We start from the raw sequence: 12,606 nt of genomic DNA, 5'->3' as shown, positions 1-12,606 counted from the left end.
GGGGGAGCCGGGGCCCACGGTGCCGCCGGGGCTGCTCCGCGCCGCCCGCAAGAGCGGCCTCTTGAACCTGTCGGGCCGGGACCTGAGCGAGGGTGAGAGATGGCGGCTGCGCGGTCACCCCTTCCCCGCTCCCCTCCCGCCGCTGCAGCCGCTCTCCCCTGCCTGCCCCCGGCACCACGAGACGTGGGGCAGCCTGAAGAGGCCGGGAATTGCCGGGCCGCAGCGGAGGAGGGACAAGACAGTGCCGCCAGCCCCCCTCCCCCCCACTGCTTAACAGCTTGGGAGCGCGTATCCTTCCGCAGCGCTGATCACAAACAAAAGGGGGATGGGAGGATACTAGTGATTATAATCTGCCCCCCCCACACACACTTTTTTCATTGAACCTTAGAAAATGAGGGTTGGAAGAGACCTCAGGAGGCCACATCTAGTCCAACCCGCTGCTCCTAACTAGATCTTCCCAGCCAAGTGTTTGCCTAGCCGGGTCTTAAACCACCGAGGTTGGAGATCCCACCACGTCTCTGGGTAGCCTGTTCCCGTGCTTTACTCCCTTCCTAGTGAGAGAGGTTTTCCTGATAGCCAACCTAAACCGCCCTTGCTGCAACCTGAGACCATGGCTCCTTGTGTCATCTGCCACCACTGAGAACAGGCCAGCTCCATCCCCTTCGTGACCCCCCTAGAGGCTGCTCTAAAATCCCCTCTGTCTTCTCTCTGCAGACTAAACAACCCCAGTTCCTGCAGGCTCTCCTCAGAAGTTTTAATTGAAATTACCCAGGCAGCTCTATAAAGAATGGAGTCATTCATAGCTCCATTACTGGTAGGAAAAAAACAGGGCAAGCTCAGACATAAATATGCAAGGCAGTTATTTCTTTTTTTTATGTTTTGATGTGCAGTGCCTCAGCATGTGTGGCGAATAAATTTGGACACTCCAGAGGAAGCCCATCAGAACCTCTCTTTCACTGCTGCTGATCGCTGGTGGGAGCAAACAGATCTGACCAAACTTATCTTAGCTTCAAACAAACTGCAGTGTCTTTCAGAAGATGTCAGACTTCTTCCCGCTCTCACTGTGCTGGATGTAAGTCCTGCGATCCCGTTAAACAACGGCAGTTGCTGTCAGATTGTAGTCGCGTTCTGGAGGGCTGGGGGAAAGAGTAGGTTGTCTCCCCTTTCTCACCTTCCCCTCCCGGTTCTGTGCTGGCTGATAGAACGGGGAGGAGAAGATGTGGTATCACTGTCTTCCTAGGGGAATGTAGGAATTGCCTTAACAGATCAAAAACTTCATTAGAAAACACTAAAAATGAGTTTTCCCATGGCTTTGGAAGACAGTCTGGAACCCCATACATAGTTGGTATATGGCGATGTGATGTAGGTCATGCAGCCTACACTAACCCACGGTAAAGCGGGTAGGAAATTTCAGTGTGACGCTAGAAAAGAGAGATCAGAGCCCACCCATTGACCCGGAGTTGTCAGGTTAGAGACATTCTCAGATGGTGATTATTAGAATGAGGTGTACAATTGCTGGGTGGGGAAGGTATATCTCACCCAGCATCTTGATGGTGGACAGTACCATAGGTATTTCCAGAAAACTCTTTAATGGACAGTTATGAAATAATTTGTCCACAGGAAACAAGGAGTAGTTTACGTAGTCAGAAATTTGCCCAAATGGTATTTATGTCCAAAACAAAAATACTGGAAAATCCTTATTGAAGTCTGACCCTCTTTCCTCTCTATGCTTCTCCAGAGATCTGAACGTTTCTAACCACCATAACCTTTGTATCTATTTTGAGTGTTGGGTTATTGGAAATCACACGAGGACTGCAGTAGTACTATAATATCCAGAGCTTATGCTTTGGGCTCCAGCGATAAGGTAACTGGAATGCTGCAGGGACAGTGCGTCTAGCAAGCTGGTGAAAAAGAGCGCAGATGTGCGATTTGTATGTGCCACACATAAGAATTTTCCGTGCTGCAAATTAGCAGTGTGGTGAGTTTTTTTGACACTGGGAGGTCCCAGAGCCTGGCTAGCCAGAGCCATGCTCCAGCTGCCAGCCAAGCTCTGTATGGCCGGATTGCTGCTGCTGGAGCCATGGCGGGCCCACAGGTGCTGGTCCCAGCCTCCCCTACCCAACCCAGGGGCGACCTTGCTGCGCACCAGAGCGTGTGTACACAGGCATTCTCCAGACACAAGTAGCAGCACAACTGTGTGCCACTGCTGTTTGTCTCTGGTGAAATTTATGTCCATGCGTGTCTGGACACGCCCTTAAATGTTTTACAAGCTGAAGTCCTACAGTGCTGGTACTGGTTTACTTGGAGAAAGGAGCTGCTCCTCTTCCCTGAAAAGAAGGTTGCCATGGCAAAGGCCTTTTTGTGGATGGTAGGTGGGAAATAAGAGAGAACATTTGGTTGGGGATCCTTGAAGAGTGAAAAGCTGTAATTAAGGAATACATATGCTCATATCTTGGGAACTTAAGAGACATAACTAGAGGCAGATACAGAAGAGCAGAAGTGTGTACATGCAGATGCAGGGGTGAGTCTCAGATTAGGGTTCACTCTAAGTCAGGGACGGGCAAATGTGGCCCGCGGGCTGGATGTGGCCCTCCAGGCCATTCTGTCCACCCTGCGGGGCCTCTAAAAAATTAAGAAAAGTAATATTTATCTGCCCCTGGCTGCCTGTCATGCGGCCCTTGATGGCTTGCCAAAACTCAGTAAGCGGCCCTCCACCCAAAATAATTGCCCACCCCTGCTCTAAGTGGTCAGGATAAGAAATGGCTTAGTCATGCAGCAGAGAACTCCCTTTTTTCCTTTTGTTACCAATTTGATTCTTTCCCATCTATCTTTAATTGAGTGCTTATATTCCTGCTCTCTTACTGGATTTGGCTGCAACTGGTTTAGAAGAAAATTTTTATCTCTCGGTTCCTGAAAAGTTTGAGAGCTAGATCTGGTTGCCAGTTTTCTTTCTGTCAGGGTCAGCGAGAAGTTTTTTGTATGAAGTATTACAGAAAGGGTATCATTACCTAAGTATTTAAAATTTTTTTAAAGGAAATATGAAGTTATTGTTAGAAATAGGTTTGTGTTGTGTTTTTTTTTTATGTGGCCATTCCAATTGTTACAAAGTCTATTTTACTATGAATTGTTTTTCCAACCCAAAAAACTTAAAAAAAATGTAAATCCTATCTATTAAACACTCTCAAATGTTTTCCCTTCAGAAGGTCAAAGGTAAATAGGATAAAAAATAAAATTTAAATACAAGATACAGAAGAAGGTTTGTATAAAGACACTTGTTAAAACAAACTACACATAAAAGTGCATTAAATCAGTATGTACTTTATTCATTTTTCTGAAATTAGGCAATGGTACTTAAAATAAAAGTGACGGTAAGGGAGCACATTTAAGAGTAATTGTACAGTTAAAGAAGATAAGGGGGCACATTTAAGAATAATTGTACAGTTTTGGATCTGTTGTTAAAGTATTTGATTTTTCTTAATTTTAAGATTAAGACCACAGAGTTAAGGGCCTGATCCTACTTCATCTAACATGCTACATACGCCTTCAAATGTAGCCACGTAAACAGCATTTCTGGCACTCCTGCAGATTTTCAGTCCTGTTTCTATCTTCACAGTTATGCCTGTCCTAGATCAGTGAGTCCCCTCCATTCCAGAGCAGTCTGTCTCTCTGAATCTCACTCCCAGTGGCTTGCTTTCCTCCCGCCCCTACATATACAGTATTCAGTTCTTGGTTAGCCACTGGGCTGGCTTCAAAGAAACATGCTCTGGGTCATACCTAGCCCATGGCTTGGTGGTTAGTTCAAAGGTGGTTAGTTCAAATTTTCTTTTTGTGAAAGGGGCCTAGGACCTGGGCCTCTCACTCCCTGAATAAGTGCCGTAACCATTACGCCGTTGGGCTAACAAATGTGAGGTTCTTCTTCTTGGCTAGTCAGTTTTTCTCCAACTACAGTTTTGAGGACTTGCACATTTACGTGCTTATCTGTGACTCCTATCCTTCACAGGGAGGAAGCTGGTTTTTCGTATCTCTTTTCTTCCCACTTGTATGTCTTTGATCAACTTTCACATCTGCTACTCACTGCTTTTACTATCAACTGAGTCAAGGTTTAAGAGTGGTAATTCTGCAGTGTTCCTGTTGGTAGTGAAACTGACCCTGGCAAGAGGCTCTGCAGGTCTGAGCTGAAAATTATATTTATATGGATGTAGTATAACTTGTTTCTTGGGTAGAAAAAAACCCTACAAGGTACTGACAAACAATTATATTTTTAAATAATTTCTTTTTCTAGATACATGATAATCAACTGACAGCTCTTCCTTCTGCTATAGGAATTTTGGAAAATCTGCAGAAACTTGATGTTAGGTAAACACATTTTTACTAAATACGAATACGTTAAATAGTCCAGTATGTTTGTGGAGTGAATCAAGGAAAAATTCTTTGAAGATTGTATGCAGGAAATGTTTAAACTAGGATTGTTCTGTGTAATTTGCTGCTCTTTTAACTTGATATTTTTAAGGTAAAACTTATAAATTGAAAACTCCCATTTTGATTTTTGATAGCGTGAAGAGCACAGTGCAGGAAAACTCCTTGGGTCACGTGGACATGAACATTACAGAGCAACAGGGGGCTTCCTGCAAGGCTCTTTGCATGTCTGAAACTTTGGAACTTGTACTATTGTAATCATATAATATTTGTATTAATTAGTCTCCCGCATCTTGCTCTTCCTGCTAATTTGCATTACTTTCATCCCAGTGACATGGATCATTACTTTCATAGGTTTATTTCAGCCCAAACCCTCTGGATCTCTCAGGTTTGTTTTCATGACAGTTTTTTGATTGATACATTTCTAAAGCTAGTGACCTCCTTTAGAAGGTGATGTACCCTGCTGACTTCTGATGGAATAAGACTGATTAGAGAGATGGTGTTACAAGCACACTTAGTTGGGTTTACTAAAACAGATTTGCAAAATTATGAGAGCTCAGACTCTGCTCAGAGGCCCTTTTTATGATAGACTGTCTGTGAAAAACCTAATTACGCCCCATTTGCAAATTGGGGAAAGAGGATTTTTTTTTCTTTTTGAACGTGGTATGTTAAACTGGTAGGCTGAATTTAGGAGACAGCGTTAAAGACAAATTGATGATGCTTTTTAGGATTTGTTTCTAACTATACATGGTGAGTGGGAACTTGCTGCTCAAAACTGTTTGTGTATTTAAATATAGTGGACAGTTTTAAAATTATCATTTGATTTCCTAGTGAATGTGCAGTACATTATGTATGTTGAAGACTCAATTAAAGCACTAAGGGTGGTCTTTTGCAAGAATGCAAAGACAGTTAGGTGCTTATCTTCCTTAAACTTCCATTAAAAGTCAGTAAGACTAGAGTATCCAGTTCTTCATTGTTTCGAAAATTAAAGCATGTTACCCTATGGGAATGTTTTTTTAATAAATCAACTTGAAACAATGAAGACCAGCTTCCTGTAAAAAAACAAAACAAAACAACCCCCCCCCCCCCAAAAAAAAACACACCTTGTAAAATAAAATGGTCTCTGATTTTTAGCCAGTTTGTGTCTAACTGCAGACACTGGTTTAAAGTATTATTGCATATAAGTAAATGTACAGAAAGAGGAGACTGAAGCTTAGATGTTAAAGAGCCACTTAAATTTCAGGTGAAAGTACTTTGGACATTAAAATTGTCTTGTACATTACTATGTAATAACAAAATATTTTTTAAAAGTTGGCTTTTTAGGACAGCTTCTTACTCATATATTATTTTCTTATTACTAGCCATAACAAGCTGAAAAATATACCAGAGGAATTGACACAGTTGAGGCACTTGAAGAGCCTTCTTGTACAACACAATGAGTTAAGTCATTTACCTGATGGATTTGGACAGCTTGCCAGTTTGGAAGAGCTAGTAAGTTGTAGCTGTTTTCTAGGGGTTTTTCTATGGAACCAGGTAGAGGTTTAGCTATTATCTCCACTTTTCTGTTGGCTTGTCTTTGATAGAACTGCCACCTAGACCAATTTTGTAGCTATTTAGAAATACACCGATAATTTTTTAAACTGTTGGATTCAGGGCGTCTGTTTGGAAACTGAGTTTTGTTTTTAGTTTGCCAAATCAGAAAGTCTGTAGAAAGTCAAAGGGACTAATGCTCTTCTTACCTGATCTATGCTATAAAGCTCTTCTGGCAGAAGTTTGCCTTCATCCACACATAAAATCACATGCAGGGCCCATTGTTTCTTCTGACAGTGTTACACCAGCTCTCTCTCTCTGACATAAACCCTCTGCAGCTCTGTGACTGCTTGCAGTATATGTATGTAGGCATGCCTCTGCCCAGGGCTGCCTTATCTGTTCTCCAGCAGCAATTTCACCCTGCCTTGTGCTGGCTGCTCTGGACATTAGTTTGATTTCTACCAATCAACTGCTGAAGGGACCCAGCAGAAAGCTGGCTGCTTGCAGACATGAATTGACTTTAGCAAAAAAGGAGGGTCCTCAGGCTGCAGAGGAGCTTTGAGTGTGGACAAGGTTTTCATGCAGAACTGGAATACAGAAGACAAAACTTGGTAGTATAGAGTAGGCCTCATTCAGTAAAATGTGGGGACGTCCCTCCTCTGCTTATTGGCAACCATTGCTGATGAGTAGGGAATGGTGCTGATGAAGTCTAAAGGGGAACTAGGCCTCAGGAACACAAGCTAGAAAAGAGAAAAAGGAAATCTTTTGTAAAAAATTGAGTCATTTGAGAATGACACTAAGGGGGACAAACATGTTACCTAAATAAATCTGAGATTCTCTGTCAGTAGTTACACACTTGGGCTGTATTTAAACTTCCTTCAGAATAGCTTGTCTACAATTTCTCACTCCCTTTCTTGCTTTTGTTTTTGTTTTCCTTCCCAGAATCTTTCCAACAACCAGCTTGCAACCATTCCAACCAGTTTTGCTTCCCTAACTAACTTGATACGACTCAGTGTGGCCCAGAACCAGCTAAGGAGTCTGCCAGCAGAAATCAGCTCAATGAAAAGTAATCCTATTTCCCAGAGCATTTTAGAATGTCACAAATGTGGAGCTGTAGTCTTTTATATCTTGAAAGAAGTTGCTTATTTTTATTGTAGCTGAATAAATAATACATTTTACCAAGTATATGGTATGGAAGCATTTCATATTCAGTGTGGTGGGCTGATGAATCGAGTTGTAGCCCACAGACACATAGGCTGCCTCCAGACAAGCGCAGATGTGGGGTATGTGGTGCTGCAGACCTGTCTGTGGCACCACACACTGAACATGCAGTCATTCTCCATGCTGCTACTTTGCGGGGTGGGGGTTGACCTTGGGAGAGCCAAAAAAAAAAAAAAAAATAGGGCAGTGCATGTGTCAATAAACATCAGCCCCCAAAAAAGGGAGAGCAGTGCATGGGGCAGCGCACGCTACCCAGAACTGGAGCCTGTACACTTAGAGCCATGCTTTGGCTGCCAGTCAAGCTCCCAGCTGCAGGAGCACCACGCTTCAGCTCCTGGAGGCCCCTAGACCCACAGGTAAGGCTGCTGGGGCTAGCACAGTTGCTGGCTCCAGCCTCTCCTACCCCACCCTCAGTAATTTGCCACGCACCAGAGGGTGTGTGGCATGGGTGTCCCCAGGGAAACAAACATCTACGCTTGCATGGACACAGCCATAGGTATCAAATTGAAAGTTCTGACAGCAGCAGTTCTTGATGGACAGGGCACGAAGAGAATCAGAATGGCTTAACTCCATTCTGCATAGAGCCTAATGGCTTTGACAAAACTTTGTAATAAATAACCTGCCAACTAACTGTTTTCCTTACAACACTTGCATAGGAAAGCAAGGGCAGAAGAGAGGAGACAGTGAAATTAGAGGGGGAATAAGCAAGTTTTCAATCAACTTAAATCATCAGGCTTAATACTTTAAGTAAATATGGACTCTAGTTACTGTACAGGTATAAGGAGAGCAGAGTGGCACATTAGAAACTAAATTATTCAGAGAGAGAAGAACTTTAGAAAGCGATAGCCTACTTCGTGCGATAAATACATCTAGCATCTGGCAAAGTAGGCTGTCACTTACAAAAACTTATGCATCCCTGAGCCAGTTAGTCTCTAGCATGCCACGCTGGCCTGCCTTATCCCTGACTTTAGACTAATATGGGTAACTATCTCTCTTTTGAGGCATAAAGAGGAGCAGATGACAGTAGATTGTTGGTTTCTAAACTGACAAAATAATAAAAAATGTCTGTGTAGACTATCCATGGTCTGTAATAAAGGACCAGAGAGCCTCTATATCCTAGCTCTAAAACCAGATTTGTACATGACTACTTAATACTGAACTCCATAAAAAGTTAAAGGCTATTTCTGAATAGTCAGATACCTAGCTTTTGTAAAATCTGAAGATGCTTGGAATATTTTCTTCTGAAATTCTGACAGCTGATTTTATAACCATATATTTATTTTAGAAAAAGTATGTTTTTGTCATCTTTTCTAGTAAAGGTAACTTTTTAGGATTTTTATATATTTTTCTTTTTCATTCCTGAATTCACTCTTACAGGCTTAAAACAACTGGATTGCACTAAAAACTTCTTAGAGACCATACCTCCTGAATTGGCCAGCATGGCATCTTTAGAACAGCTTTACTTAAGAAAAAATAAATTGCATTTCTTACCAGAATTCCCATCATGCAGATTACTAAAGGTAAGATCTGTAATGGTTATTGTAACTTAACTGTGTTTCGGTAAATTATTAATATACTGAAGAATGATATGACAAACATGAAGTAAGCGTAAGACTATGCACAGACTTGTTAGTTTTTACAATCCAAATTGGTAACACTAAAACTAGGATGACAGATATCCAGTAGCTGTTTTCAAATTTGGGAATAAAATAATTTAGAGCATTTACGATGACAGAGATCCAGTAGCTGTTTTCAAATTTGGGAATAAAATATTTTAGAGCATTTACAATGGAACTGTAACAATATGTATTTGTATGTTTTATATGGCTCTCTAGAAATACTTTGTTGGTTAGAGATGGTATATGTTGGATTGATCATTTTGTCTTTTACAAAATCATAGAAAAACAGGGCTGGAAGGAATCTCAAGAGGTAATTTAGTGCAGTCTCTTGCTCATGGCAGGATCATCCATGTTTAAATCACACCAGTAAAGTATTTGTTTAATATCCAAGGATGATAATTCCACAATTTCTAAGTAACCTTTAAGTTGAGCACTATTCCAGTGCTTAACTACCCTTTTTTATAGCTAACCATTTTTTAAATTTTTTGGCAATTTTTTTTTTTTTTTTTTAATTGCAGTATAAATAAGGCTGTTGTTCTTCTTGTCCTCTGCGGCCAAAGAGAATAGTCTATCACCATCCTCTCCGAGAGTTTAAATCATGGGTTAACAATTCATGGCCTGTGGGCTGAATCTGGCCTCCGGAGCCATTTGATCAGTGTGTAGACATGAGACTTCGGTGGCATTCTGTAGCAGGAGGCTTTGACAGCAGTTGTTTTCTGGGAACAGATGCTGGCTGCAGCTGGTTCTAGCACCTCCCCAGTTCTGATCCAAGCTGCGTCAATCTGGCCTGAAGCTTTAAAAGATGACTGACCACTGTTCAATTAATGCATTATAGCAGTTATGATGTATTGCAGTGTAGACATACCTTAGCCAGCTTTAAACAAGCCAGCTCAGGAACTGGAAGCAGTCTAGCTGTGGTAACTTGGCCTGCATGAATTGTTAAATAAACTAATCTTGCAGGCATAGGTTACTTGGAGGTTTGCCATACTTTTTTTCCAGTTAGCATCACAACTGTGAAATGAATATGTTTTATTTTGCTGGAGTAATATTTTTGTGAATTATCTTTTGTTTCTTTAGGAGTTGCATGTTGGAGAAAATCAGATTGAAGTGTTAAACACAGAGCACCTTAAGCATTTGAATTCTCTCTGCGTGTTGGAGCTCAGAGATAACAAGCTTAAATCGCTTCCTGATGAAATTTCTTTGCTTCAAAAGTTGGAGCGACTTGACCTAGCTAACAATGATATTAGTAGGTAAGATTAAAGCCATGTAAATTTATACTGAAACACAGATAAAGATTCTAGTCTTGGTTTGAACAGTAATTCACAGTTTCACTTCTTCTGTGCATCAGTTATCTTTCGTTGTTGTTTGCTTGTTTGCTTTTAAGAAGGACTTTGTGCAAGAGTTTTTGTGGTCCTGATTTTAATTACTACTAATTTTAACAACGTGACTTCTTTGTGCTTGATTCAGAATACTCGATGAAGTGATAGACTGTTGCTAATCATTTAATGCTTTTGTTGAAGTTACTTTGTCTCTATTTGCAGATTGCCTTATGCACTGGGGAACCTTCCTCACTTGAAATTCCTTGCACTAGAGGGCAATCCTTTGAGAGCTATTCGAAGAGACATTTTACAGGCAAGTACACTTTAAAAACAGATGCAGCTTGAGATATATTATAAACACGACCTTCCCACGTTAAAAGATGCTATTACTTTTTCAAAGTCAAATACTCCAAAGTTAGAAAATGCCAAGGTTAAAGAAGCCTATACAACCTCAGCTTAGCCCCTTTTTGTGCCTCATGATGCAGTCTTTAAGTACATGACCACTGAATATGTTTCACCTCATTCAATATAGAAGATGAAACTGCTCTGAGGTGTGTGTAGTACAGGAGGCTGTTGTCTATAGGACCTCTGTTTTATTTGTTGCAGGAATTGTAATGCATTTAGTGTATGAAGAAGGAGGTTAAGGAGATTGGATCAGTCCTTGTGAACTGTAGTCCTTCTGCTTCCAGAGTGTCTTTGGGATGCTAGTAATTTAAACTTTTATAGGTGGTCACAGCTTGAGTTTCCAATTTCTACATACACAGCTAGAACCTGGTGTCCTGTTGGCAGAAATACAATTCCCAGGGAGATGTCCTTTGAATGTGGTCAATGGCATATAATGCTAATTTCCCTACACATTAGAATTTAAATCTTCCAAATTGGGCACCTGCATTAGGGAAATATTTTTTTCTAATCTTACTGCGCTTTAGCTTTCCGTTTATTTAATGGGGGTAATATTACTCCTTCATCTCTCATTGGTGGTGTTATCTTTGTGAAGTACTCTGCTACTGTATTGGTAAGTGCCATTAAAAACCCATGATGATAATTCTTCAGAGTGATGTTTAAACAGTATGTAGTTATGCATCAAAAATAAACAAAAAACAAGATACTGAATAGCTCCTCATTAAATGAATGTTGGCCGTTATCTCTGAGGAGTCCACCTGTTTAATTCCAAGATCACATTCGATTTTTAAGATGTAGGTATAGAGAAGCCAAATTAATTCTGTCATTCCCATGTGTGTGCCTAATTGAAGTTTTTATCATTTTTTGTGTGTGCTGGAGTATTGTTTTCTTATTATTTTAATCAGGCCAAAGATGCAGAAATTCTGTCTTATGGCATCAGATTGACACCCATTTAGCAGAATGAGAACCATCTGGTTATCACCTAGCTCTCTGGCACTTGAGCACTGAACTGGAGCACTTGTCCTTTTCTGCGTTAGGGCTATGCTTTGGTAGCCAGTTTCACAGGCTTAGAATCATAGAAAAGTAGGGTTGGAAGGGACCTCAGGAGGCCATCTAGTCCAGACCCTGCTCAAAGCAGAACTGTCCTCAAGTAGATCATTGCAGCCAGGGCTGCTATTTGCTGACAGCAAGTGAAGGATGATTCAAGAGTATCTTAAGTTCTGCTGCAGGCTCTGGAAGGAATATGTTCTCTGTTGTGCCAAAAACCCTGCTTCTCACCCAGTCCCATTGGCCTTGCCCATCTAGTCCTAATCCCCTTCCTTTGCACCATGTCTGAGACCCAAACTTCTCTGCTACCTGCTCTTGCTTTCCTATTTCTGCTCTATCTCACCATAATTTTGTCCCCAGTTCCCTTGTCCAAGATCTCAGTTCTGTGTCACTCCAGTCCAAGTCGTCAGGCTGTGTCATACACTCCCCACCTCATTTCCTCTTGCATGGCTCCCAGTCTCCTTATTCAGGTAGTCTCTGTTTACCATTACCTCCCAGTTCTCGGTCCCAGTCTTCATCTTTCCTCAACTCCCAGTTGGTTTCAATCTTTCCACTCACCTGCTGTCCCAGTGTGGCTACACTTCTTGTTTAATCTACTCCTTCTTCCCCAGTCTGTCTTTTCTGTCCGCATGCATGTCTGGCAGCCTCGACTCATTGCCAGGATGTCAGCATATGTGGGGTAGAGGTTATTGAGGGCACAGGAGAGACAGGCTTCCTTTTTCAGTTCTGATGCCAGATTTGCAGTAATCAAGAGAAACAATGGAAATGATGGGGGAATGTCAAGCTTTACCCCAGTGCCTGTTACCTGGAGGGAACGTACAGCCATAAGAGTCTGGAGATGAGGCATATGCAGTTCTCTTTGCCCTAAGAGTACTGGGGAAGAAGTAAACAGTAGTTTTTCCAGATGATTGTAACTACCAAATTTGGGTGGATATCTGTGACATAAAGGTTGCTTGTTTCTGATATAGTTTCATAGTTTCATAGTAGCTAGAGTCGGAAGGGACCTAGGTAGATCATCTAGTCCGACCCCCTGCCTTGGCAGGAAAGAGCAC

At 41.6% G+C, this 12,606-nt stretch overlaps 1 protein-coding gene across 1 annotated transcript in view; it reads left to right on the top strand.

Annotated features, from left to right (window-relative positions):
• LRRC40 (leucine rich repeat containing 40) overlaps positions 1-12,606 on the top strand; it is a 31,221-nt gene that overhangs the window by 861 nt on the left and 17,754 nt on the right. The window contains exons 2-8 of the mRNA XM_019531614.1: positions 891-1,072; positions 4,283-4,356; positions 5,778-5,907; positions 6,889-7,012; positions 8,545-8,687; positions 9,864-10,036; positions 10,328-10,418. Coding sequence (XP_019387159.1) covers positions 891-1,072; positions 4,283-4,356; positions 5,778-5,907; positions 6,889-7,012; positions 8,545-8,687; positions 9,864-10,036; positions 10,328-10,418 — 917 coding nt within the window. The remainder of the gene's footprint in view (positions 1-890; positions 1,073-4,282; positions 4,357-5,777; positions 5,908-6,888; positions 7,013-8,544; positions 8,688-9,863; positions 10,037-10,327; positions 10,419-12,606) is intronic.

Source organism: Crocodylus porosus, unplaced genomic scaffold, assembly GCF_001723895.1.
Source record: "Crocodylus porosus isolate Cpor-Errol unplaced genomic scaffold, CroPor_comp1, whole genome shotgun sequence".
NCBI classification, from domain to species: Eukaryota; Metazoa; Chordata; order Crocodylia; family Crocodylidae; genus Crocodylus; species Crocodylus porosus.
This window is presented reverse-complemented; position numbering and strand designations above follow the sequence as displayed.